At 49.7% G+C, this 27,752-nt stretch overlaps 2 protein-coding genes across 3 annotated transcripts in view; one reads left to right on the top strand and one right to left on the bottom strand.

Moving 5' to 3' along the window:
* Positions 1-8,445, bottom strand: part of SUFU (SUFU negative regulator of hedgehog signaling) — a 93,155-nt gene extending 84,710 nt beyond the window's left edge. For both annotated transcript variants that reach the window (XM_087765903.1, XM_087765904.1), the window contains exons 1-2: positions 8,134-8,445; positions 1,051-1,185 (exon numbers count right to left, since the gene is read on the bottom strand). In XM_087765903.1, coding sequence (XP_087622029.1) covers positions 1,051-1,185; positions 8,134-8,321 — 323 coding nt within the window. In that variant the 5' untranslated portion in view covers positions 8,322-8,445. The remainder of the gene's footprint in view (positions 1-1,050; positions 1,186-8,133) is intronic.
* Positions 8,446-10,597: 2,152 nt separating this feature from the next.
* On the top strand, positions 10,598-27,498 carry ACTR1A (actin related protein 1A). Its single transcript, XM_009476008.2, has 11 exons — positions 10,598-10,752; positions 16,009-16,073; positions 16,944-17,019; positions 17,794-17,919; positions 18,719-18,843; positions 19,165-19,381; positions 22,543-22,635; positions 23,347-23,521; positions 24,388-24,449; positions 24,825-24,865; positions 25,239-27,498. The coding sequence occupies exons 1-11, from the start codon at positions 10,705-10,707 to the stop codon at positions 25,339-25,341; spliced, it is 1,131 nt and encodes a 376-aa protein (XP_009474283.1). The 5' UTR covers positions 10,598-10,704; the 3' UTR covers positions 25,342-27,498.
* The last annotated feature ends 254 nt before the right edge of the window (positions 27,499-27,752 follow it).

Genomic DNA, 27,752 nt, shown 5'->3' with positions numbered 1-27,752 from the left:
ACACTAAGGTCCTTTATAAACTTGTCTTAAGAGACTTGTCTTCTAAAAAACAGCTCTGTAACCACAAACAGGAGAAAAAAACAAAACAAAACAAGAGATACTGCCTTCAGGACATGGGTAAGGTTAAAGAAACTGCCTGACTGCTGCTGTTACAAGAGAAGCACCTGGGTAAAAAAAAATGGTGGCTGAATCGTAACTAAGACAAACAAAAGAGGAAAAGCTTGGGTGAACAAACTGGGGCCTTTGCTGCACCATTCATCAAGGACATTTACCCTGCAACTACGAAACAGTGCAAAGACAGTTTCACGAAACAGCAACAGTAGAAACCTCCTGCCATTTCTGGCTGCTTAAAAGGCCGTGTTCACAGCCCTGAGATCATGACAGCTTGGCTACTGCTGCTCACTTTAACTGGAGTTAAGGAGCAAAATCAGTAAAATACAAGAATAAGGTTAGATCATGCTGCTTGCTTGGTCTAATACAAAACACCTGCTAAAGACCATCCATACTAGCAAGCTGAGATAATTATTTAATTATTGGAGAGAAGACAGTCAAACAATTATAATTTTATGCTTCTGTTACATAGATTGGCACTTTATACAGCAGCCACTGGGGTGGCAGTCCACTGACAGCAACACTGCTGTGCCAGCAACAGGAAAAACACCCTTACAGCAGTTTTCCAGAGGAAGGCATTTAACATGCACAGGGAGGGGTCAGGATTTAAGCATATGACCATAACAGACTACCAAGAGTGAAAAACACAACAAGACATTCAGTTAAAAAAAGTTTCCCTACCAGTTAAAAAAAAAAATCCCTCAACTTTTAACACTAACAAAGAAATATATTGCATTCAAAGCCTGCAAAGGGGAACATAGTAACTCTTCTACATCCAAGAACAGGCATACGTCACCCCTTGCAAGACCCTGGCTATAGTATTCTCAGCAGAAAACCAGCTGTTCAAATAATAAGAACAGCAGGACAGGGTTTTACCTACACTCCCCCAAATACAACGCAAAACACAACATGCAGCAACAGAACTTAAATGACACTTACTCATGGACTCTGTTGTCTCCATACAAGTCACTTAACCCAAAGCTGACGTAGTGCCAGTGCTCAGGAACATTCAGCGCTGGGTTTCCCAGGTTTCTGTACATGCTAACGTAGTCCAGAGGATCAGGTCCCCCCAACCTGCAATAAAAACAGAAAGATTAAGTAAGTTAGTTTATCCAAGACAAATGGGAAGTCTCCACAGGTGCTACAAGGGGGCTGCACAAAGGCCTGCCTTAAAACATAGCTAGTGACAAAAATGAAATTAGCATGTTCAGGTTACCTCTAAAAGAAATTGAGGAGAAAGGTTAGGTTAAGTCCAGAAAGCTTCAAGCACAGGAAGGCAAAGTACATGTGTGCAACATACTACAATGTTTTTAACATTAAAGCATAAACACCTCTGGAAAAAACATATTAAAGCTTCCACAAAACACAAAGAAAACTGGAAAATTGTACTAGTGAAAAAGCAATAGCTGTATCTGCACTGCAAGCTCTTAATTCAGTCCAGAGGCACATACCTCAATTAAAAAAAAAAAAACAAAAAAACCCAACCCAAACCTGACGCTATTCCTCAAAGCAGAATTTGAAATGGCTAAGTTTTGAGAAGAGTAATCCATACTTCTGAACATAAATACGACAGTTGAAACAGTGCAGGAGAAAACCATTGATTCAGGAAAACTAGCACCAGAACTTGAAAAATACACTAGCTGCATTAATCAAGAATGAGTAAAAAGCATCACTGCAGCTTCTGATTCCACATTAGAACGGGTTCCTTAGAAGAATATTACTTAAAGGTTAATGCAGCCAGCCAGACTACGTTAAGCAGCGATCACCAAAACCTGCAGCTACCCCCCCGCCATTACAAGGCACGAGGAAGCAAGGCTGGTGTGCCAGCAGAGCGAGCAGAGCACGCTCCTCCTGCCGCTCGCTGTCACGTCTGCCCGCGCAGAGGCAGGTCAGCTCCCCGCTGAAGGAAGGAACGTGCTAGACTGTTTTGCTCGCTGTTCGCCCTGTCAATCATAAAACACACAGGCAGAAGCAAGCAAGAAGAGACAAGACATTAAACCACCTACCACAAGCATTCACAGAATAGTGTGAGCAGATGTTTAACTGTTTCCTGCCTCCAATTCACTTTTTCTTCAAATAAAATACTCTCAACTGCTCCAAACAAGAAAATTCAAACTAAGATGATCCCCTTCATTCAAATCACTTATTACACACCAATTCCCCTCGTCTGCATCATCTGTTCAGACCCTGACTCCATCATCTGCAGGTTGCAGGGCATGCCTGTGCTTCCCTCGCTAGCCCTGGGGGTTTGTGTATCGTCATTACGCACACCACAACCGCTGCACAAAAAGCGTTTGAGCACCTCAGTTTTGTTCCCTGATGAAAGTACCACTGCCTTACATCAAACACTGGCAGGCTTGGCAAGAAATACTTTCTCAGCATCTAGCCTGCTCGTCAGCCTCTTGCAGCACCCTCCACTACCACTGCTGCATGCCTCCTGAAGTGTTTGTGCTTCACATGGGGAGCTCCCTACCTTGCCTTAACAAGGAAGCTCTGGGATGATCAAACAGCAAAGCTTAATTGCAATTATCCCACTTAAGGCCAGCACCCTTCTCAGAGTCCCATCTAGCAGCACAGAGCAAACGCTGGCAAGGGTTGCAATCCTCAGGCATGAGTGTAACCAGGCTGCTGGTAGTAAAGCTGGAGTTACACCCACCAGCTTCAGAAAACAGGCAATCAGTGCAGAAGAGATTTAACCCTGAGCTTGCACAATTACTCCTAGATCACATTCACCCAGTACAGCAATTTCTTGAGGTTCATTTAGGAGAGATCCTTGAGACAACAGGGTTTTTCACAGCTGGGGTAGCTGGCATTGCAGAACAGAGGTGTTAAAAAGTCATTTATGCAGTTCTGCACCGGCCTCACCACAGAGCTGTGGCACCTGGTCACCTCCATGCGAGGTTCTCCAGAGTAGTCACTGTGGCTGGACAAATGGATCCAACCCTCGCTGGTAGTTCATCGGCCTGGCAAGAGGCCAGCACGTGGCCGAGCTGACATGCAAAGTGCCTATAAGAAGGCGCTTTCCAGGGTGAGCTCTTGGGAGGGTTAATGCACATGGGGACTCCCCAAGTTCATCACCTGTAGGGAAGATGGTGCCAGGAGGGGCCATGAGAGCAGGTTTCCTGTTGTTTGCAGAACGTGCCTACGTACGCTATGCAGATTTCTAGTGACAGTGTTACACTATTTGAAATCCTCTGCCCACCTCCTGCTGTCCAACCTTATCAAGTCTGTACAAAGTAATATATCAGCTTGTTGTATTAAAAGGCCTGTGGGCTCTCTCCGTGAGCATGCTGTGCTGCCTGCCTCCTCTTACTGCAGAAAAAAAGCAGAGCAGGGTTATCTAACATGAGTGACTTTCCCTGGGACAGCTTCCCTCCTCTTTAGCCACATAAGGCCACCGCAGCGGTCAGTCAAAGGATGCAGCCCAGGATACCAGGGCAGGACAGGGAGGGTGAGCACCCCACCCCCCGTAACAGCACTCAGGCCATGGGCACGGGCTAAGTCAGAACTGTGCAGCCCTCTCCTATGACAAGTGGCATCTTTATGGCATAAAAAGCAAACCAGTGAGCAAACATAGGGAACGCATATGAGAGCCAGTGATGGAGCAGAGTTTGATCCTCAATGGCAGCCCGGGCAAACCCACTCTCAAAGTCTAGTGGTAGATTGAAACACTCAGATAAAACAAGTCCCCCCGATGCACTACATCTCCACCCGCCTTTCCATTCCTCCTCACCAGCACCAGGTCACACTGGAGGCTGGGATCTCAGCCATAGATGCCCATTCAGGTGGCTACGTTCAGAGCGTGGCACCGATGCCCTGGCCAGCGCTCAGGCTCCCCACGACAGTAACTCCCAGATCCGTGATGGAAGCAGCCAGGTGGAAGCAATTCCAGCCAGGACAGTCACTCGCCCCTGAGGAGCAGCAGTGGCCATGCAAAATTATTCAAAGTTACCGGACTGGGAAGACTCCAGAGTGAGGGAGGTCAATACACCAACCAGCAAACCAGGTGGGAGATTAGCAAGTGGTCGGAGCAGATACATAGGATTTGCAGTGCAGGGAAAACACCTCCACCTGCTACGCAACAAGTGTCTCCCACACACACAAAACCTGCTTCCAAGCTGGGTTTAATAACGCTTTAGATGTCAAACGATTCACACTGGAACACTGCTGACACAGGCACTTTGACAACACACAAGACAAACCCTTAGACTGCCCTTTTTCAGGGCAGGGACTGTTTTGCAAGCACGCTTCTCCCCAGGGCTACTCGAAGGCTTTCGTCAGGTCTGATGCAGACAGTGAGCAAGCCCTGCCTAGGCTGCACCAGGCAAGCCCGACACGTCTCCCTCACTCCTGCCGGCAACCCCGCGCTTCTCTCCAAAGGCCAAGGCTCTCTGGGGACCTGCAGCACCGTGCTACCCGGGAAGCGGCTGCAGCAACATGGCACCAGCTGGCTCGGGGGAGCCGAGCTCTGCCTTGCCCAGAGCAGACCTGGCCAGAGTTAGCTACCCACCGGTTTAACATGCTGCGTGACAATCCAGACAGACCATCTTTACTCCCTGAGAAATCTGGTAGACTTGGAAGAGCATCAGACAAAAAGCCTGCAGCCGCAACTAAGTAAATCTTGAAAAATACACATCCAGGACAAATACCTGTCCCAAAACCGCTGCAACCGCAAGAGCATCCAGCACTAGCTTTAAACCGGCTACCTGGAGCACAGCTAGTAACGTACCCATGGCAATAACGCTTAGCAAAGGCTAGTCAGCACAGATATTTATCCAGTTTCAGCGGCAGGTTTCACTGCTATGCTAACTAGTCGAGCTCCGCTAGTGCCTGCTGTGGTACACCCTCCCGCCCACAGCCGCTGTTGCAGGCTTTGACCTTGTATCACAATCTACATATCAGTACACACAAAGAGCTGGAAGCGTTGGAGGATTTTATTAGGAAGAGCCGAACTTCAAAGCCAGAGGTACAGTACAAATTTGTTACATTCTCTATTCATGGAGCTCATTCAGGAGCAAGAAGGGCAGCCTCGGGGGAAACCCGGTATTTGCATCTGCACCAAGAGTCTTCTTTTGACTGATGTTAAGAGCGCTCTGAAGTTTCTGTGGAAGAAGAAACCCTAAGTGGGCAGAGGAAACAGCTCCACAATGGGAACAAAATTGGAAAATTCCCAATCCATTCACCCTGAGAAGTCCTTAGCGGATTGTTTGTAGTTGCCTCCCAGCAGCTGACAACAGGCCTGCTTTTCACAGCTACCTTTTGACAACCCTCCAGAAGCAGTACGTGATTCCCAAGCAGCTGCAGACCAGTGCGCTGGTTTTTGAGTACATGGCCTAAGTTCAAGACAGGTGATGAAAAACCAACAGTCCAGCCCAAATTCTGCCTATTTCAAAACCTATCACAAAGCAAGGAAAGTACAAATTTGCTTTTTCACCAGCAATTTTATGCATCAAGATATTTCACTTAGAGATATTCAATCACGTTTTAAAAATAAAAGCGGATACTGGATATCAACAGAGAGAAACTCCTTCTCAGCACATGGCCTTTATAAACACAGCCAGGAAGTTTTCCAAGACGTTCCGATTGCAATCACGAACGCTCTCCCAAGATATGCAAATAGCGTTTAAAAAAAGACTAGTTCCATGAAATAACCCACGCAACTAAACCCCTTCATTTAATAGGTATGTGATTCTGCAGATTCTCCAACATTACGAAGTAAGGATCTGCTCTGCCATGCAAGCCGAAGAATACAACTTCAGCTCCCTGAACAAAAAAAAAATGCTGTTAACCATGGAGAAACTGATACGTATAATTAAAAGCTGATTAGTGTTACAATATTTCTCCTAAGGCAGGGAATGCTGTTTAGCAATTTCCTCTTCTAATCTAAACCAACTTACAGCTGGCAGCCCAGGCAGAGGAGGACAGACTAGCGGAGAGCCAGCAGTGGCAGAAGTCATTCTACCAGACTTAACAAAACCAAGCTCCAAGTCTCACCTAACAAAGGGAGAGAACGTACCTGTAGCATCCACATAGGCTCCACCTCGCACAAGAATTTTGGCCACAGGACAGCAGTACGAAGCTCACCTGATTTCTACCAGAGAAGCTCTCGGCTCTCACTGCTGGCTGAGCTGACAGTCGGAAGAACCACTAAGTGGAAAATGCCAGGATAAACAGGCCTTCACATTACTTCTTACTTGCAACTGGGCATCACTGCCAATAGCAGTTTTTCGAGTGTTTGCAGTGAAGCCCTAACCAACGCCTTAAGCAAACAAGAAGCAAGGTTTCTTCCCAAACAAGGGTCTCTACCATTCTTTGTTATAGACCTAAATCTCCCTCCTTCCCACACAAATCTTACACCACTCTAGTCAGTATTGTGGTGAAACTCATCAAGCTTGTATATCTAAGATTAGAAATAGGTGTGAAAACAGATTGATCAGACCACCACCAAAGTACTGCAGTACTGACCCACACGGATAATTAAGAAATTATTTGTATTTTGAGGTCTCAGATTTGCAACATCTTATCTCAGCCCACTGTATGAGTTTAAGTACAAAAAACACCCCTGAGCAATAAGGGCCAACAGACATATTTCTTGCTAGAACCACATAAAAAACCAACACTTCTCTGGAAGACAAGAGCAATAGCTTGGCTGTCAGAGCAGAACACAGGGAGGATGTTATTCTGGTGTTGCTCAGGACTCAACCAGATAGAAACACACAGGTTAAACTGAACTGTAAATAAAGAAGTTGAGCATTTACTAAACTTTTTCGAAGTGCTGGAGTAGGGACTGGTCAATGTCAGGTTCAGCAAACAGGGGTGACCTGACCGTGTTCCTTCAGCCCAGAAAAGGGGGTTGAGCAGCAAAGTGACAGAAAAAGCAAAAAGAACTCCTCTTCGCACAGGGCTAGACACTAGACACTTATCTCGATAGCTAAACATCCAAGTACTTCCTTCATGCCACTCTCCCACATAAACAACTGCTGTTACTGGTGTCAGACACTGTGTCAGCAGAGATGGTGAGCAGCAGATTCGCAGTCTGCGATAACACATGGCTACGCAAGGGCAAGAGAAGCTGGCTCTGCCCCGTGGGTTTTACAGGCACATGCACGGCACGCATCCAGCTCGGAGGCTGGAAAGCAGGGTCACTCTGGTCAGTGCTGGCCACGCTCCAGGTCAGAAGACAGAGTTTGTGCCTCCTGTCCAGGAGGGAACACTCCAGCCCCCCTCTCTGTGGGAACCCCTCCATTGAGTAACACACACTCTCTTTTTCCATGACCTGCCCCAGCCAAGGCCCTCATCAGCCATCCCTCCCTCAGGGAAGCTCCAAATCACCCCAGAAAGGCCAATACATCCTCCTGTCTTCAGTGCATCCCTCCCTAGACCCTTCCTCCTGTTTCCAGTGCATCCTCCCTAGGAAACCTCCCCAAAACACACGTCCCCGGCACACAATGGTACATCTCCAATGCCTCCTCCCCCAGACCCACTGCACAACCCCCAAACCTCTCACATCTCACCCCAAACTCAGCACGCAGCCCCCAGTCCCTCTCCCCTTGCTGCAACCCTCCCCAGCCTCACTGCCTCCCCCCCCCCGCCCCATGCGGGGTCCCCAGCCCCGCTGCTACTGCCCCCAAGCCTCCCCCAACCCCAGTACTCCTCCCACACCCTCTCCAGCCCCACAGAAGACCCCTGGCCTCACTGCTCCCCCCAGCCCCACACAACGCCCTCGGCCCCACTGCTCCCCCCGCCAGCCCCACACAAGGCCCCAGCCCCACTGCTCCCCCCAGCCCCACACAAGGCCCCCGGCCCCACTGCTCCCCCCAGCCCCACACAAGGCCCTCGGCCCCACTGCTCCCCCCAGCCCCACACAAGGCCCTCGGCCCCACTGCCCCCGCCAGCCCCACACAAGGCCCCCGGCCCCACTGCTCCCCCCCAGCCCCACACAAGGCCCTCGGCCCCACTGCTCCCCCCCAGCCCCACACAAGGCCCCCGGCCCCCTCCAGGCCGCAGCCCCGGCCGCCTCACCAGTACTTGAGGATGGCGGTGACCTGGAGCGGGTTGGGCTGGTCGGGGTAGAGGCGGCGGCACTCGCCGTAGATACCGTGCAGCCCCGGCGGGAAGAGCGACGGGAAGGACCCGGACCCGGACCCCGAGCCTGAGCCTGAACCCGGCCCGCCCGCGGGGGGACCCCCGCCAGGCCGCACGCCCTCCATGTCCCGGCGGCGGGGACAGCTCGGCTCGGCTCGGCTCGGCTCGGCTCGGCTCGGCTCCGCGCCCGGCCCGGCCCGGCCCAAGCGGCGCTGCGCGGCGCGGCGCTGCGGGAGGAGGGGGCGGGCCCCGCTGCCCGGGCGACGGTGAGTGACGCGACGGCTCCGCCAATGGCGACGCGCGGAGCGGAGAGCGGCCGCGCCTCTCCCCCACCCCTCCCGCCCTCCGCGCTACGCCGCGAGCGCGCCCTCTAGCGGCGGCGGCGGGGCAGGGCGCGGGGCGCGGGGCGCGGGGCGCGGGGCTGGGGGGGCCCGGGGCTGCGGGGGGGCCCGGGGCTGGGGGGGGCCGGGGGGCGGAGGTTACCGGCACCCGGGTGGGCCTGAGGGGAGAGGAGGGGTCCCCGTGGGGCAGCCTGAGGGGGCAGCGCGGAGGCCCGGGCAGCGCTGAGGCCTGGGGCAGGGGCCTGGCGGGCACCTTCCCTCGGGCCTGGCTCGCCCGGGGGCTCGGGGCCCGGCCTGGGGCAGCTCCGCGGCCACGGCCACCCCCAGCCTTGAGGCTCAAGCCCGTGTCAGTGCTCCCTAGGCAGTGAGGCTGTAAATGGCAGCGGTTCAGGAGCTGCTGCTGCCCGCGCAGCAGGGCCCCAGCCGGGTGCGAGGCTTTGCACACCCCCCGTGCCGTTCACAACCCTGTGGGTCTGTGCTCCAAGACATGGCCAGCTAACAGCCTGATTTCCTTCACTCCTGCTCTTACGGCTCTTGTTACCACTATTTTTATACCGTCTCAGATCCTCAAGGTGCCTTTATTCTCCCCACGCACCCTTCTGTATTTGTAGGTACCTCAGAGGCAGCTGGGAAGCAATGCAAAGTTCAAGGGCTGTCTGATCAAGGATCTTAACCTGTGTAAGCTGAAGATACAGCTTGTTCCTGAGTTGCAACGACATCTGTGGTTGTGCAAAGCCTTGTATGTATGTGTGAGCCGGCGTGTGTTCAGTAGTCCTATATATCTTCACTAGAGCGGTGTCCTGCTTTTTAATCAGCATAGAGAAAAAAAAAGAACTGTAGAGCGCTGAGAGGATGGGATGAGTGCTCCTGCTTGTTGCATTTCTCATTTAAATAGCTGAGAGTTTATTCTAAAATCACTGTTCACAACATACCTTTTAGGAGATCAAATACAGTCAAGAAGCTGGCAAGCAGACAAACAGAGGGCTATCCACCAAGAAAGGAGGTGAGTAGCTAGCGTTCTCATGAATCAATGCCTCCCACAGCGAACAGTATTTCCTCGTCCCGTTATTGTGATACTACTTCTTGTAGTCAATTACAGTCAACTGAGAAGGTAAATATAACAGAGTCATGTACGAAATGCTCTGTTGGCTTAATACACACATAAGGAATCTCTCCTGGTATTTACTACCCTGGTACAGTACTGGTCTTGAAATAATTGAAACCCCTCCATCCTGTCGTACAAAAAAACCCTCTTTTACACTGGGTGAATGGTGAAAATCAGTGAAGATAAATATCTGAGATGAGACGATCTGCTCATAGTCTAAAGGCAGAAACTACAGAAGAAAAGTCTCGGTGTCCGCATGAAAGATGCGGGACAAGACGGTGAGGTCTGACCCAGCCTTCGCGTACGCTTACCGGCGCTGAAGTTCATTTTAACTAATTTCAAGAGCCAGTGTTGCTCAGAGTTTCAAGTAAACGTACCATTTTAGTGTCTTTGTCAGTCGTTGGTTATTCAAAGTGCTTTTAGAACATGTAGCAAGTGGAGAACAACAGGGAACACGTTGTTGAACGCTAGAATGTCCATTATGTGCATTGTTTGTACCGACGCCGCTTTTCTGGTTGCCATGCCTCAAAAAACGCAGAGGAACTAGGTAATACGCAGAGAGAAAGGGTGCGTTATGACCAGCAGTTCGTAGAGACGATCCCATGACATGATGGGACGGTCAGACGCTCTCGTCAGTGTTAGATTCCCCTACAGAAGGTGACGGGATCGTTTTTTCTCTTTTCCTGTTAGAAAAAATAGGGGGAAAAAAATCAATTAAACTGGAAAGCAGCCGATTGAAACCCAGTGCTTCTGGGTGGAAGCGCACAGTTAACCCCTGGAACACCGCACCCGCCGCCCCACGCGTGTTTCACGCCGAAAAGGCAATTTCCAGGCCGTGGATAGTAGTGCGGGTTCCTTTTTTTCCGCACTACATCTCCCGGCATGCCCCGCTCCCGGCGCGCCTTCCCGCCAGGCGTCGCGCGGGGGGCGGACTACATTTCCCAGCAGGCACCGCGGCCGGAGGAATACATCACCCAGGCGGCTGCGCGCCGCCCTTCCGCGCATGCGCCGCCGAGGGCTGGGCTGTTGCTCCCTGACGGGTGGCTGCGGCGGCTCCTCGCCATGGAGTCCTACGACGTGATAGCGAACCAGCCCGTCGTGATAGACAACGTGAGTGCGGGCGGCCGCGCGTCCCGGGCGCGGGGAGGGCGGGAAGGGCCGGCGGGCCGCAATCCCTTTGTCATCGGGGACGGCCGCGCCCCGCCTGCCGCCCCCCTCCCCCCCCAACCCCGGCGGCCTGGCCGCCGCCTCGGGCCCTCGTACAGCGCCGTACACGGCGTCCTCGCAGGCCGCCGCCGGGGCGGGGCCGGCGCCGTTCGGCGCACCGCGATTGGCTGAGGGGGCTGCCTGTCACCCGCCGGAGGGCCGCTGCCCCTCGCTGGTGGGGAGAGGCCCCCGCCGCCGCCGAGGTGCCTGCTGGCTGGGCGGGGCGACCCCATTGGCCGGGGCGGCTGTCAGTCAGCGGGGGCAGCCCGCCGTTACCTGCCGAAGCGGGGCTCCTCTCGCCCCGCCTTCGCGGACAGCACCTGTGCTCATTGGCCGCTGGAGCTGTCCGTCAGTCGGGGCTGCACCCCCGCCTTGTCCCTCTTTGTGCCTGGGGGACAATGGGGCCCCCGGCGTGCTCCGGAGGCAGGCCTGCTTTTCTCTGCTGGAGAACGATGCTTCCCTCATGCTGGAGCTGGCACCCTGCAGCCACCCCCCACGTCCCAGGCCAGCTCCCCGGCCAAAGGGGGACGGCTGCCCTCAGCGCCAGCCACCTCCTCCCAGCGCACCCAGCCTGGCGGTCGCAGCAAGGGGGTGCCCATTCCTATGCCGAAGCCCACAGGAGGCAGAGCTCCTGAAGGAACTGCTCCCAGCAAGGGTTGCATCAGCTTTAATTTGACAGTGGGGTGTGGTGTCGCAGATGCCTGCTCTTAGCTGATAACGCTTCTCCTTAGCTCAAAGCAGACCTTCAACCTGTGCGGGTAATAGCTCAGCTGGAGATGAATGAGAGTGATTGTGTGCCTTGGCGAGGTACTTCTGGCTCCAGTTCTGATTCGCCCTGTCCATGCTGGCCTCCCAAGAGAAAGGACTGTCCAGGAAGGGACGGGAGGGCGTATCTTGGAGCGAGCCTCCTTCAGCGTACTGAGTCACAAATTCATGCTCCTCCCTTCTGACCTCTACTGCCAGTGATTCAGATATTTTTTTGTTTGTTTCAGACAGTCAGTGTTGTGCTCCCTTCTTTCTCCAACTTAATTTCTGCTGGATCTTTTTGCCGTATGACATGTGGACTTGCTGGCCTAGCACTTCTCAACCTATTGCTTTTTTTTTTTTCCCCATAAGCCAAATGATTCTAGGTCTTCTCAGATCAAGCTAATTATTCTTCTGACCCCTTCTCTTTTATTGATCCCAATTTCTTCTTTACAGCTTTAGCGCTCTGATACAGTTTTGGCTTTGTTTCTTCCCCTGGAATCATAGCAGAGAGATTTATGTTAGACATTGAAGGAAAATATCTAATGGAAAAGGAGATTAGGCAGTAGAACTGACTATGTGAAGAAAATCATGTTATCTTCTTTACTGGAGACGTTAAAGAATAAGTTAGGTTGATTGTTCTTAGAAATGACTGTAGTAACACTAACTCTGCTGTGGTGCCAAGTGATTAGCTAACCATTAAAGTTATTTCCAGGCATTCTGGTACTGTGAGGATGAGTTTGTTGTGCTATAGTCATATAATAGCAGCCTATATCTAATTTCAGCTTGTCCTTTTCTTATTTAGGGCAATGATTGCCGCCCCTGCTTCAGACCCAAAGGAGGGCTCATGTGCCAGCAACTGACTGTTTCTTTTCTCATTTTATCAGCTGGTCTTATAAAAGCTAATTCTTCTTGCCTCGCTGATAAATGAGTTCCCTCCCTTCCCCTCCCTGTACAAGAAGTAGAATGAAGCAGTTGTGAGTTCCGCCTTTAACGCGGGCAGGCTGTCAGCCGGGGAGCCTTGTGGTGACACTGCATTTTTGGTGCTCTTCTGAGTTCAGACAGGATGGGAAGTGGAGCTGCACAGAGAGGGTACTGCTGTTCCTGCTGCCTCATTGCTGCTTCTCCTCAGAGAGCTGCAGGCAGCTTTTCCAGGCTGAATGTTATCCCCTCTCATGTATGTGTGTGTATGGGAGGGGAAATGAGGTACTGAGCTGGTGAACAAGCCAGACCCCCCGATCCCAGCTCTGCTCTAGTACCTCGGTGTGTTCCAAAAGGACATTAAGGTATGTAGCTAAAAACTCAACAAGAAGGCTTTTTTTTTCTCTTACCAAACAGTATGCTCAGCTTCATGTTTTCAGCAGAGAGAGTTTTGTAATATACAGTGAGAGAATGGAGCTGTACCTCAGCACAACCTTAATACTCTTCATTGTCTAATAAGTAACTTTTAAGAGCTGTGTTCCCATCTTGCACTCCAACAAGCTGTCTCTGAAATAAATGGTCTGGGAGCCCTGATGAATGTAATGCACATGTAAATAGACAGCATGGTTCAGCTGTGGCCTAAGCAAGTGCAAATTCCTCGACCTCCATGGAATTGTCTCTGTTTACATAAAAGAGGATAAAATTTGGCTTTGTAGTCTGAAGTGGTGGCATTTTAAACAGCTGAGCTGTCAGCAAGGGCCGTTGTGTCTTTGGTTTGTTCTTGATCTTATAAAATGTGTATCTAATAAAGTAGTTTTACAGCAGTACGAAACGTGCACTCTCCATAAAAAGTGCTACATGGCAGATTGACTCTCTTGGTGATTTCCATTTAAATTTCAGTCCTAAATGCATCAAGATGAATGAATCGCTAACTGACTAGCTACAGGGCTAGTGGAAGAGGTGTGTTCAGTTACTTCAAGGCACTCACAAGAATTTTCCCTGAGAATATCTTCCTTGACCTTTACATTTGAGATGTAGTTTTTCTTTCTTCTTTTATTCTTTTGCTCAGATTAAAAAAAAAAAAACAAACTAAAAAAAAACCCCACAAAACAAACAAAGTGGGATGAAAGCCCAGCCACGATAGTTACTAGTGGAAGGATGTTAATTTTGAAACTCTCTTTTAAGTTTTAATAAATCAGAGCTTGTAGCAGAAGGGAGGATGCAATTTTTTTGCTTATTTGAAGCAAAGATGAAAAAGCAGGTCTTTAAACCATCTGAATCAGCCAGGTTATTTCAAAATTTAAACCTTTTCCTCTCATTGTATAGGAATCTCAAACTGGTCTATAATAAATAAATTCACTCAGTGCACACATCTTCAAAGAAGTAAAATGTTTTCAAGAAAAATTGAATAGGTCAGAAAGCATTGTCAGGTCTTTGTAGTGCGGAGATAGAAAACTCAGCTGTGCTCGGTTTATTCCCAGGCACTTGGAAGCACAACTGTGTTGAGGTCCCATCCTACCAGCACATTCAAAACAGTCATTTGTCTTCGACTCCAGCTAGGAGTTCTGAACTACCGACACGTTCGGTTAACTTTGAACTGCAATTTGTAAATCCTAAAATGCATAACTTGCTGGGAATCTCACCAGGACACGCTGGGTAATTCTTGGCCTGGCATAAGGAAGTTTCAATCTCTGCGTTAAACTAGGAGCATCGTTGTTCTCCTCAAACCACTTCTCAGCAGCAGACTGTGCTGGCAGCAAGATCAGTCATTATCTTGAATAAAATATTCAATAAGCACAATATTCTGATGTGGTTACGTTACTGCGTTTGATTCAACTTTTTTGCTACAAGGCTTCACAAAGGATGGTATTGTTTTGCAGGTATAGCGTTGTTTATAAGATATGATAAGGAAAAACAAAATAGTGGTTTTGTTTTATTCCTTGCTTGACTTTGAAGTGAATAGCCAGAAGAGATTCTGTCTAAAGGGAAGTCTTTTTAACACTTCACAGGCCACTTTGTCGCAGCGGTACCTGTTAGTGCAGACCTTGGGAGTCCCTCTTGACCAGAGGGAGTAATCCTGCCTAGGTGCCAGCTTGGGTGTGCTCCTTGAGCTGGCCTGGCTGCAGGCGTTTGTCAGGAGACAAGAATTGGAGCGATCTGTCTTGTATAATTAGCTAGGTCTGGTTTGCAGAATGTCCCTGATACTCATCTGTTACGGAGGCATCCTGACAAATCTGACTCTGGCGGTTTTAAGGCAGGAGGGCCCTGGCCCCGGTGGCAGAGCACACATGCTCTGTGCAAAGCCCGGCACCTCAGCTGAAACTGCTGATGAAAGTAGCTTGGGAATAAGGCGCTGGGCTGTGAACTGGAGAGCCTGGGGCCGCCCCGCGTTCCTTTCTGCTGAGCCTGCTCTGGCTGGTAACCTCTGGCTCTGGAACGGGGCAGGCAGCTGGGATGGCAGCATCAGAAACTGCTGCAGCCAGAGCTTGTCTGGCAGAGCCCTGAGCAACTCATTTGGCCTCAGCCTCCAAGTGAAAGCAGTGATGCTGACCCACGCAGAGGTGGTGGGACGGGGAACGCAGTGGAGAAGCTGCATTGCTAGTCATTTTAAAATGCTCTGGGGCAGCCAAAATGTCTTTTTGGCTTCATAAACAGAGCAGTCCTGCTGCAGAACCCTTGAGAGTGAGCAGGCACTTCATAGGCCACTGGTTTCGGTGCAAACTTGCATGCTTTGCTCCTAGTATGGGATAAAATGGAACTGCTCCTCTTTCTGCAGGAGGGCTTGCTCCCAGCGTAGTCTGGGATTAACAGTGAAACAGCTTATCCGAGGAGATCCTATGAAAATCCGCTCCTTAGCAAAACTTGGGTTCCTGCAAGCTGCTCATTGTTTCAAGATGTCATTCCCTTGTTCAGGGAGAGGAAATGGAGGAGGGGAAGGAGTCAGCACGGATCCAAGTTGATGATGGGCTTCCCAGGATGCGTCCGGATGATAGCGACGAGGACAGGATCTGTGGGGCCAGATGCCTTCACTGATTCCCTGCCAGGGCCTCCCTGCGGCTGGCTTTACCCACTCTGTGTTTGCTGCTCTGCTGCTTTGAATGTTGCAGAAGGCTTTTAGGATTTGCACCTTTCTGACTGCTATACCGAATCTCTTCTTCCTTGTCCCTTTTAAACAAGTCCTATCCTGTCAACCACTCTCCCTGCCTCCAGCTGTTCCCCTTGGGAGTCTGGAAAGAGCAAAGGTGCCAGTCAGACTCCAGTCTGGTTTAGTTTCCAGTGTCTTTTCTAACTGTATTTCTGTGACCTGCCTCTTTAGCATTAGCTAGTTTATCCAGCACCCGATCTTCTTTTCCCTAGTCTCCACTCCAACCTGTTTCACATGGTGCTTTCTTACTCCCTGCTCTGACTTTATCCACCCTCCCTCCATTCCAGCCTCTCTAAGTCTTCCGCTTCTGAGAGGCCTACAGCTCACATATAAATATGTTCCTCCCACAGGGCTCGGGCGTGATTAAAGCAGGTTTTGCAGGCGATCAAATACCAAAATACTGCTTTCCAAACTAGTAAGTATTCTGCTGGTCTTGGTAAGTGCTTAGTACCATGTGCCAATTCTTTGATATGTAGAGGGGAAGAATGGTCCAATTTTGTAACTGGAGAAATGAGTTATTCTGCACAGGAGCATCAGGGAAAAGAGATCTCTGCCATTAAGCACTTTAAGATTTTTGGGGGGGGGAACAAACCATAAAAGATGACTTATCACTTTGTCAGGCTCAACACGCAACCAAAGCTGTAAGATCCTTTAGTCTTGAGACATTAGTACACCAGGAAAAAGACAAAGTTGGGATGAGAGGTTCAAAGATCTCTCTATTTCTTTGATTTGTGGTCTGATGCTTTGATTCCTGCCAGACTTCCTTGGAAGTTTTCTGAGAGTTTTACTGAAAGAAGGACTGCTGGATCAGGAACTCTGAATAGTCACTGGCTTTTATTTTCAATGGGGTGGGTTTTTAATGAGTATATTTTTGTTTTGAGCAATGTGTTCTGTATGGGACTATAAATGTCTAATCTGAGAAGCCTGCCTGAGGTCAGGCAACACCATGTGGATCTATCAGCTCAGACCATTGCTCAGTCTAGCCATGTTCACCCCAGGCATTGTTGGAACAAGTCAGTCCTGAATCATCAGGGAAAGCATGGCCAGACTCAGCTGGCTTATGTCCTGCCAATTCAGAAGTGTCTACAATCTGTTCCCTTCACCTCTGATTCTGAGATTAGCTCAGACGGAGCAAACCTGGGTCTGCCTGCACCTGGTAGTGCCCCAGACTCGCCCATTGCTTTAGAAAGTACCGGTTAGGAGGGAGAGGAACACAACGTAGTTAATCCTTGGGTGTATCTGATCTCTCTCTCTCGAAGCATTTATACTCTTGCCTCTGTTCTAGTGTGGGCAGACCAAAGCACATTCGTGTTATGGCTGGTGCTTTAGAAGGGGACATTTTCATTGGTCCAAAGGCAGAGGTAAGAAAACCCGTATACTGCACTTCTCCATATATCTCGGTATGCTGCTGTAAGGAGGGGCTGTGGCAGTTGTGCTTAAAAGGGCTGTGGTTCCTTGGTATCAGCATATAGATCTGAAGAGCGGAATAGATTGTCACTTTTAAGTGTGTCCAGGGCGGAGTGGGAAGCTTCATGAAATTCTTGTGCCAACCTGCTGACCACAGACCTTTTTCCCAAGTCCTTCTATATCCTTTTTTCTCTAGGCTACTTCTAGGTCTGTATGGTTACATCCCGATCTCTTTGACTGGGATAATTAGAAATGGACCCTACTTGGTTGCTTTTTGTCTCCCTGGTGTGGGCAAGAAGCTTGCTTTCCACAGTCCTGCTTTTGTCAGCATGTAGTCGTATGGTCTCGCATTTCTCGTGAGCCCTCCGAACTACATTCCCCAATACCACCCTGTTACGTTTTGTATCATGACTGAACTGGTAGAACAAAGATACCATTTGATAGGTGTCTGTATCTCGGCTTGAAAACTGCTAGTATGGAATGCGCTCTGCAAGTGCTAGACTTCTCTGTTTGGTACAAAAAGGCCTTGTTTAATCTTGTGAATACTTTTCTGGGAGAGGTGTTTGTGATTAATGTTCAGTTTTTGCCCTATATGCTAGAGATAAGTTGTCTATTAGTGGAATCAAAAATAAGTGAGTCTGACAGATTAAATCATAGTCATAGTGCTCAGAAATGTGATTGTTTGAGTCTCTGACAGGTACGCTCTGTTGTCGTTTCTGTTTGCTCAGGAGCACAGAGGTCTCCTCTCGATCCGATACCCGATGGAGCACGGCATAGTGAAGGACTGGAACGACATGGAGCGCATTTGGCAGTATGTGTATTCAAAAGACCAGCTTCAGACATTCTCAGAGGAGGTGAGCTACCTCAGTATGTAATGGCACAGGCGTCACTCAGTGTGCGTATAACACCAGGAGCCTTGAAACTCCAGGAAATATATGGGACTTCTCCTTTGCTTTTCTTTCGAAATGTGTCTGTTGTTAAATTGAGCTCTTTCATCTCTCAGGAGATACTGCACAAGAAGTGTCCAAGCAGAATTCCTCCCCGGGTCTAATGTTCTGGCCTGACTGAAAATATGACTTTCAACATTTGTTATTCACACTCTCTAATGATTCTGCTCTAGGCCAAGTGCTTCTAACTTTTCCTGTTCTGCCTGCGCATCAGGCATATCCACTCAGCAGTGACAGGATATGAAGTGAGGAAGGAGAAAACCCCAATCCTGTGGTCTGGAAGGAGCTGACCAAAAAATTATTAAATGACTGAGAGCAATAGGTTGTATATGTGGAGTAGGAATATTTCTGCCTGCTCGTGCTAAGACTGTATGCCTTCACTCTTTCTTAGGGTCTGTGTATTTTGGCTAATCTGGTCGACTTTGGCACTGAGAATCTTCTTGTTCATCCTTCACAGGACAGGGTCACTCACAGAGTAGATTTTCTAACACTTCTTCCTAACTAGACCAGAGCCATGCTGGTCCTCCAATTTAATAGAGGTTATTCACAGTCTAACACAGCTCAGTACCTGAAATTATCCCCTTCTACCTGTCCTCTTGCACCGGTGGTTCCTGAAGTGAATAAATATGCAGAGCAGGAATTTTCAGGAACACACATCTAGCTGCCTCCTGGTTATTGCAGCACGGCTCCTTCTTTTCTTTACTAGCATCCTGTGCTGCTGACGGAAGCACCCTTAAATCCACGCAAGAACAGAGAGCGTGCTGCTGAGGTGTTTTTTGAGACCTTCAATGTGCCAGCACTATTCATCTCCATGCAAGCTGTGCTTAGCCTGTAAGTGTGTTTTGGTTTTGATTTGTGCTTGTGAAATGTTGCTGTGAAATCCATTTTTTCACAAACCCAAAAAAACCCCGCAGGAGGCCACACTGATGTCTGACTTACCCCCTTTTCAAGCAAGAACTGAAATTCAGTTTTAATTTCTGTAATAAAGAGTTTACAGGAATTTGCTGAAGTATGATGAGAACTAGTTTTTTGGGTTTTTTTTAGCCCCTGTTCATGTGAAATCTCTGCTCCCTGAGTTGAGCCTGGATGTGCTGCATGCTTGGGGTCACTTTGAATTGCTTGTTCTGACCTGACTGTTTGCCCCTTTGCTAGCTACGCTACTGGGAGGACTACAGGAGTGGTGCTGGACTCTGGGGATGGCGTTACTCATGCGGTTCCCATCTATGAAGGCTTTGCCATGCCTCACTCCATCATGCGGATTGACATTGCTGGCCGTGATGTCTCACGCTTCCTGCGTCTCTATCTCCGGAAGGAAGGCTACGACTTCCACACAACCTCCGAGTTTGAGATTGTCAAGACCATTAAGGAGGTGATGCACCGTCTGTTTCTGTGTTTATCCAAAAAGGGATTTCTGCCCAAGGGAAGTTGTGACTCATGAAATCTAGTGGGAAATGCCAGCTTACCTAGCTCTGCACTTCATTCCTTATCTACCTGAGGGAGACAAAGGCCACTAAGATGATTGAAGGACTGGAGCATCTCTCGTATGAGGAAGGGTTGAGAGGGCTGGGACTGTTGAGCCATGAGAAGAGAAGGTTGGGGAGGATCTCATCGATGTATATAAATGTCTGAAGGGAGAGTGCAAAGAAAACAGAGCCAGGCTTATTTCAGTGATGTCCAGTGACAGGGCAAGATGCACAAACTGAAGCACAGGAGGTTCTGCCTGAACATAAACTTTTTTACTGTGAGGGTGACCAAGCACTGGCACAGGTTGTCCAGGGAGTTGTGGAGTCTCCATCCTTGGTGATATTCAAAAGCCATCTGGACATGGTTCTGGGCAACCAGCTCTAGGTGACCCTGCTTGAACAAGGAGGGTGGACAAGATGACCTCCAGAGGTCCCTTGCAACCTCAGCCATCCTATATTTTGTGAGACTTATAGTAAGGGTCACATCTAATCCCTGTGGAGGGACTGTTGGCATATGGAGGTGAAGACAGGCTGGTCGTTCAGAATCTGCTTTGCATTTACCTGTGCTGCAGTTTCTCAGGGTCTGATGATATCTTTCGCTAGTGTTTGTTCACCCTTCAGGCCAAGGCTCTGTAAAATCCATGGCAGGTAGGGATCACAAGTAGGATACTGCAAGTTGCTCCCCCCCCGCCCTGTGAAAGAATTCACTCACAGCATTCACGTTTACTAAAGCTTCCCTTCTTTATAGGGTCTGCAGTGCTTAGTGACGTTAGAGCTAGGCAGCAGTGTGGAAAGGCCTGACTAAGATCCCTGGCAAAGCAGTTACCTTGGCTTCTGTTGTGTGCCAAGAGAGGAGGACAGAGGGGGGACAGTGAATAGTAGCTGAGAGCTGGGGACTGCTCCCAGCAGCTTTGCAGTGTTGCTGTGCTCCGATAGGCAAGTTGCTCTCTGATTTCAGCAAGGCTGTGTGTGACTCGGGGCTGCCTGCGCATCCGTGCCTTCAGTACGTGGGGTCAGTCCTCAGATTGGTACTGGCTCTGGTTGCTGTGTGCTGATGCCTGGCAGTTGCTGCCATGCTGCGGGCTCCCATCACAAGCTATGATTGCTGCAGATAACTCTGGGCTGAGTGAGCAGCCTGTGCCAGGGTTTGGGAGTGTTAATGAGCTATTCTTGAGCCTGTGACTTACAGGCAAAGGACCATAATGGAAATAGTTTGCTTGTTCTGCGTGGCTATGGCTCAGTGTGGCTGTGCTGAGGGAGCAGTGCTTGTACTTCACCTCACAGCACAGCTGAATGGCTTCTGCCTGTTGCCCAGAGCAGGAGACTTCATAGGGTTGTAGGTTTTAACCCAGTAGCTGCTCTCTCTGTTCTACAAGTGCTGATTGCTGAATGGGAGAAAAAAGCTGACGTGTGCAGCTGCAGCATCTGTGGACCAGAAGGCTTGCTGGAGAACTGTTTGCTTCAGAAGAAGCCTGTTTTGTACCAGGCATCAGTTGCAGTGCAATTGCAGTGGCTTTATGGGACAAAGCAAGAGACTTGTACTCTTCATAAATGGCCAAGGCTCCCTTTGCGTCTTGGGTGATGAAACTATTAAAAGATGTTGTGCTGACTGTTTAACACAATGTCTTGCACCAGTGCAATCTTTTCTCTGGACTATACGCTTAGGGAAACAAAGAGCTGGGGAAAGTGAGCCAAGTCTCGCTTTGCATATTGACTGCCCTCACCAGTGAGGCTGTTGAAGAAGGGAGGAAACAACCTGATGTTCACTCTCCAACCTACACCTTTTGCTTTAAGATTAGTTTTAGCTGGGGAAAGTTTTGCAGATTTCTAGGATATATGTGCCTGGAACTTGCAGTGAGATTTCTGTTGATGCTGGTGCCACTTGTGACTTGATTTGCAAATCTGAGGGGTTGAGCATGGCTTCTTGTGTTTGCAGCTTTCTTGCCTCAGGAGAAGTTTGGATGTGCAGCCTGAATGCGCTGTGGCAAGCATAAAGCTCAGATCCTGGACATGGGAGTTTCTCAGTCCCAAAAGCTGCTTGTGATCTGTTGGAGTCTGACTGACTATAGATTTTTTTTTTTTTTTAAGGGGAAAAATATTAGGAAAGAAATTTGGGGATGTTGAAAAGTCTAGAGGAGAAATTGCCTTAAAAGGGGAATCCTTAATACCTACTTCAGTGCAAACATTGCTCTCTGTTTCTTGGTTTACTGTGAGGGTGGTCAAACACTGGAAGAGGTTGCCCAAAGAGGTTTGTAGATTCTCCATCCGTGGAGGTACTCCAAACATGACTGGACATGGTTTTGGGCAGCCTGCTCTAACTGACCCTGCCTGAGCAGGGGGGTTGGACTAGGTGATCTCAAGAGGCCCCTTCCAACCTAAACGTTTCAGTGATTCTGTTTAGATTTTTTTTTTTTTTTTTAAATCCCCAAATAGTAACAATTTGGAATAGCAAAGCTTTACTGTGGAATAAAAAATATGGGGTGCTGGAGAAGTTCGAAAAGTCAAAGTATTTTGTTTCCTGTACCTTAAAATGTAGGTGGGCAATGGGAAGTGAGCAGCTTAGATCATGTTAAGAAATTTTTGCCATTAGCTATTAGTTATCGTTTACCCTGTTGAAATATAATAATGGATTTTGTTCATTCTCCTGACCTGTGGTGAAGTTACCTGAGCCCACCCTTATACAAGGTTAATGTCCCTAAAGGTGTTTCAGGTGCGTGTTTTACTTTGCCCTACAGTAGGTTGGAAGCGCTCACAGGATAGTTACCCCATCTGCGCTAGAGGGAGGTAACTTCTAAGCAGTAAGAGAGAGCTGAGAGCAAGAGGTGAGCAGCAGCTAGAGGGGATGTGAGTATCCTTGATGTCTCTAATCATCACATGGAGCTGTAGCATGAATAGGTATTTTACCTGATGTGAACCCAAAAGGTCTTTTCCCCAGCACAAAACATTGTTGAAATTGGTCTCCCCGAGGGACACACAGATTTTGACTGTTAGTGAGAAAAGTATTTTATCAGAGGCATTTGGGTCTACCCTTCTCATCTCCCTCTTCCTGACTCGGTTTCCTCTCCAGCGTGCCTGCTACCTGTCCATAAACCCCCAGAAGGATGAGACTCTGGAGACCGAGAAGGCGCAGTACTACCTGCCAGATGGAAGCACTATTGAGGTTTGTAAGGACCACCCTCAGAGGATTCCTAATGTGAAGCACAGGCTTTCCACAATAGCCTCCTGCCTCGCGATGGGAAATTTAATGCAGTGTTAGGTGGGAGGGCATAATTGTAAAAGACCAGAACTCATCCCAGGCTGGGCACTAGAGTTTTTAGGGGAGGAAAATATTATTAGAAACCTCACAACTTCTACTGGAAGTTCTGGCTAAAGATGCAGCATGACCATGGGGACTCTGAGCTGCTTGAGCACGGGCTCTGATCTAGCAAATCTTTATGCAGATCAGGTATGGAGTGTGGGTAGTTATCAGCTCACTAAATTCAGCAGTGGTTTTGTATGTGGCTTTTGTCCTGCCTAGAGGTGCAGAAACAATTGCTTTGAAGAGTGAGTTAGGAATACTCCTCCAAAGACTGATCCCTCTATAGAATGGCTGAAGGAGAGGAAATACAGGTCTTACCGCCAGCACCAGGGGTGGATCTGCTCCCTTTTCTGCCAGTGGCCTGCTGCACGGGGCTGAGCAAGTTTCTTCATCTCTTTCATCTGCAAAATGGAAATAGCGCCTTTTTTAGGAGCAGTAGACCAAACTGGCGTTCACTTGGGAGCTTGTTCGTTACTCTGAAGTTTCACCTAAGAAAGGCAGGCCCAAACAGTAGGCAGTGAACAGAGCTACACTGCTCTCTCTTCTCCCCCATGCTAACTTCTCCTTTTGCAGATCGGCACTGCCCGTTTTCGAGCCCCAGAGCTCCTGTTCCGGCCAGACCTGATAGGGGAGGAATGTGAAGGACTCCATGAGGTGCTCGTTTTTGCCATTCAAAAATCGGACATGGACCTGAGGCGAACACTGTTCTCCAACATCGTGCTGTCTGGAGGCTCCACGCTTTTCAAAGGTTCCTGCCTCTCCTCTTTCAGTGGGCTGTGACATACCTGATCTCATTTCCTTCTCGTGTGCAGCTGGGAAGATAACCTAGGTCACCCAACTTGTCCTGTGGGGTGAGGGCTGCGGGACCTCTGCTCTCTCAGGGGGGTTACTGTCTAGTTTCCCGAGTCCGTGTCATACCCTTCTGGGTGCGCAAGACACCTCTGCCCTTGTACGTCACCTCCTGGGCTTGAAGAGCTTTTATTGTTTTCCTCCTATCACTCTGCCTGTGTCAGGACTGAATAGCTGTGTTCATTCCTGCTGCTGTAGTTCCAGATATTTGAGACTAGGTGCCTAACAGGCTCTTGCACCTCCGAAGGTTCCTGTAGGTCTCTGGTGTGTGAGAGAGTGCAACGGTCCTGGTACTGCATGGTGTCAGCTACACACATGCAGAAAGCTTCCTACCCATCCCCTCAGGGCTCAGCTGGTCCCCATCAGCTTAAAGATATCCTCTGGCAGAACCTGTCAGCCTGTTATCCTCAGGTGGACGTCTCCAGATAGGTCCTGGTCTTCCCGTTCAAACCCTGCTCCCCTGTACAAATGGGCTGGACACAGGAGGAATGTCCAGGGAAGGGGGAGGTCCTAGCTAAAAATCATGTTTTCTTGTCTCAAGTTGCTGCTGAGGGATAGAGCCCATTGTGCCAGTGTTTGAGGTCTGTGAGTGAGACAGGATCCCGTTATCTTACTGGCTGTGTTCTGTGCCTCTCCAGACTGGTGTCTCTGTGGGGTCCGGAGCGGGATATTTGAACAGGACCTCATAGGACGCGTCCGCGTTGTTAGTAGATGGAACCTGGGATTTTGCTGAGGGGCTCACTGCACATTTTCTGTCTTGTGTAGGCTTTGGTGACAGACTGTTGAGCGAAGTGAAGAAACTAGCTCCGAAGGACGTCAAAATCAGGGTAGGAGCAATCTCTTTTGTGTTTATCACTTTCTATGTGTGTTGTTCTGTGGCCTTTAAAGAACCATGCTGAGAGTGCAGCTGCCATTTGCTTCAAACCAGAAACGACTTTCCTGAGCCAGCCCAACCGTATTTGCTGTTGTGATGAAAACCTGTTTGGTTCCATCGCTGAGAAGGTGGCTCCTCTGACGACGTGACCCCTGTCCAGGATCCTGGACCACAGTGGCTGTTTTTTGGGGGGGCTGCTGGGTGTTGTCGTGGCGGGAGAGAGCATACCCGTGTTGTCAGCTGTTAGCTGTAGTGCAATGGGGGCAGCGTGCCAGGAGGAGCCGACTGGAGCTTGAGAAGGCACTGACCGATTCTCTCTTTCTCCCAGATATCAGCTCCTCAGGAGAGGTTGTATTCCACGTGGATTGGGTACGTGTTGCTGCGGGATGGGGGCTGGGGAGGCGCAGCCTGGTGGCACTCACGCTGTTGCCCCTTCTGATGCCGTGCGTCAGGAGGGTTCCATCGTTCAGCTGCGCGATGCTCGGCGTGTTACTGGCGCAGCAATCAGCAGGTCGTTTGGGAGGGGGCGGCTGGTGCCAGGCTCTGTAGTGCCGGCACGTTTGAGGCAAACAGGAGAGGAAGTGACTGGCCAGAGAGCGTTTCTGTTGTAGATAACTGCGAGCCTCAGCACCTTGCTGACGTGGGGAAGTGTCATGCAATAGAAACAGCTCATCTCTGCAGAGATGGGATGAGTGCCCCCAACATTTTCCTTTAACCCGTAACATGCCTGTCTCTTCCCCAGTGGCTCTATCCTGGCCTCACTGGACACCTTTAAGAAAATGTGGGTTTCGAAAAAGGAATATGAAGAAGACGGAGCTCGTGCCCTCCACCGAAAAACCTTCTAGCCCTGGGACCTGTCCTCAGTCTCCTCCGAAGACTCACTTCAGTTCTAAACTCGCTTTTCTGAGTCCGAGTGTCTGAGAGCTGCCTGTGTGTGTGTGTGTGCGCCAGCATGCCCCGATGTCACTGAGCAAAGACAACAGCAGCAGGAGGGTTGTATTAGTACTACTAACTTCTTATTTTTTTTATTTTATTTTTGTTGTGGTTTTTTTTTTAAATGGAAAGGAGAAAATACCAGTCTGAATTTCTCCAGAATGGCCCATTCCTTTTTCATTTCAGTACCTTAATTTCTGTATCGCAATCACATTTGTCACTGTAAGACAAACAAGCAAGCAAAAACAAAGGGAACAGCGTATAGAAACTGCCTAGCAAGCCAGAAGGGAGCCAGCCGCTGCAGACTGCTCACGCAGGCTTTAGTCAGCCCGACTGCAATGCCTGGATTGTCTGAAGACACGTAGCTGAGGCCCCATAGCCACTTTCTTCTTCAGCAGTGTCTTCACCATCAGTAGGTTTTTGAAGTTGTTTTTAATATATTTTTTATTAAGAGAAAGCAGATTCTCAACAGTTCAGCCCAATTGCCCCCACTGTTTTTGGTGTGTGAGTGTGCGTATGCGTGCGTAACTTCTTAGCCTGCTGCGTGGGTCTGCACCACAGCTGGAGAAGTTGGTGATAGGACTTAGTTTGTATTGCATGGAGTAGAACAAAGCAAATTAATCAGCTATCATTGTACTAGACGGTTATTCTCTCATATCTTGTTTTAAATACCTTTTCTCCTCTGGAAGCAAGTGCCCCAGAGTGGGGGTGAAGGCACTTGTGTGTTCCCCCTCAACCTGCCAAGATTCACAGTGCTGAGTTCTCATGTTCTTTCTCTGTAAGCGTCGAGGCTGTTTCCCTCCTTCCTGCCGTGTCAGGGCAAAGGGAGCATGTATTTGCAGCCAGGCATAACTCTTGTGTACTTTATCCATTCTGGGGCAAAATAATAATCGGAAAGGTGCATTGTAATGTAAGAATTGTTTTATTTATTGAAATGTCTGAGGATATCTCAAATACTGACCACAGCACCTGGGAATTATGCTTTGGGTCTTCTTTGAACACCCGTTTACCCAGCTGTCCGTTGTTCCACGTTAACACTGTTTACAGCACACATGCTTAGCGGAACAGCCGGCCGGCCCTGCGACACCACCCCGTAACTGCTCTTAGGGAGCCTCGCTGTTCTCTGTGAATACACTAAAGGAGAGGATGAGGAGCTGTACCAGGACGGTGGTGGGGGCAGCAGCAAGCTGTCGCCACGGCTGTGTTCCACTCTACTACGTACGCCTTTCTGCTCATCTGGTGGCTGCTTCGCTTCTGCTGCTTTCTCAGCGAGGGGCAGGCCTGCAGACCCGCTTGCGTGGGGTTGTGCCACTGTTTCCCCTTCAGGTTTTTCTTACACGTTATTTGGTGGTGGGTTGTTATTTTTCCCCGACTGTGGATTTTCTGCAGTAGCTGGCAGTAGCAGCGGAGTGGTGGCAGTTCCTCCCTGTTCCCCTCCTTTCTCGTTGCCACACGTCACCTGGGGGTCACCCTCGAGCACAGAGACGGGGTAAGAGCTGGAGGGCTGCTGCAGAGACGTGGTGAAAGCCAGGGCCTTGCCCTGGCTGAGATGAATGTAAGCAGCAGCAAGCAGCGTGCTGCCCCTGCGGGAGCCAGGCTCCCGGGGCTCAGCGCTGGGCTTGGAGGGGCTGCAGGCAGGCGGGGGGGTGGTCTCCTCCCAGCTGAGGCCAGGTTGCTTGTTCACTTACCCCATCGAAGCAGACTGTGGGTTTTTTTTTTAAGCGAGAACCTGTCAGGTAGAAAAGAGCCATCAACACTCAGCCTTCTGCTGGAAAATGGGTTGCGTTCTTGCTGGTTGCTGCAGCGTGCAGAGGGGCAGCAGCAAACCCCTCCGGGTTCGGTTCCCTTGTGCCCCAGGCAGTGCCAGCGACCCCTTCCGCTCCCCCAGCCCTCGGCGGGCCTTGCAGAAGCAGCAGCGCTCCATTTTGTAACCTGCAGTGACCGGACAGAAAGGTGCCGCCTCTAAACTAGCATTTGTTTGATCTGCCTGACTGTTCCCTTGCACACTGTCCAAACCATGTTGCCTGGTGGTGCCCAGCATACTTAAATAAAGTCGTTCATATACAACCCTCAAGCCTCCTGGCCTCATCTTCCCACATTTGCAATTTTAAGGAGGTAACTTGTGTTTTTCTCTTGCCTGTGCAGAATTGGTGTCTCCTTGCAGAGACCGGCCAGCAGCACCTCTGGTCCAGGATCACTTTCTTTGTCTGACTGTTGAGCTGAGGAAGGAGAACCCTGGGCGCAGCTGTGGCCTGCGCTGGTGGTGTCCAAAGCCGCTCTCCTCCTCAGCAACCATTATCCCTGAGACCTCCTTTTGTCCCTG

The sequence above is a fragment of the Nipponia nippon genome, unplaced genomic scaffold (genome assembly GCF_047370975.1).
Source record: "Nipponia nippon isolate SJK-2023a ecotype South Korea unplaced genomic scaffold, ASM4737097v1 scaffold_3, whole genome shotgun sequence".
In the NCBI taxonomy this organism is placed as follows: Eukaryota; Metazoa; Chordata; class Aves; order Pelecaniformes; family Threskiornithidae; genus Nipponia; species Nipponia nippon.
Note: the sequence above shows the minus strand (reverse complement) of the source record. Positions and strands in the feature narration are given on the sequence as shown.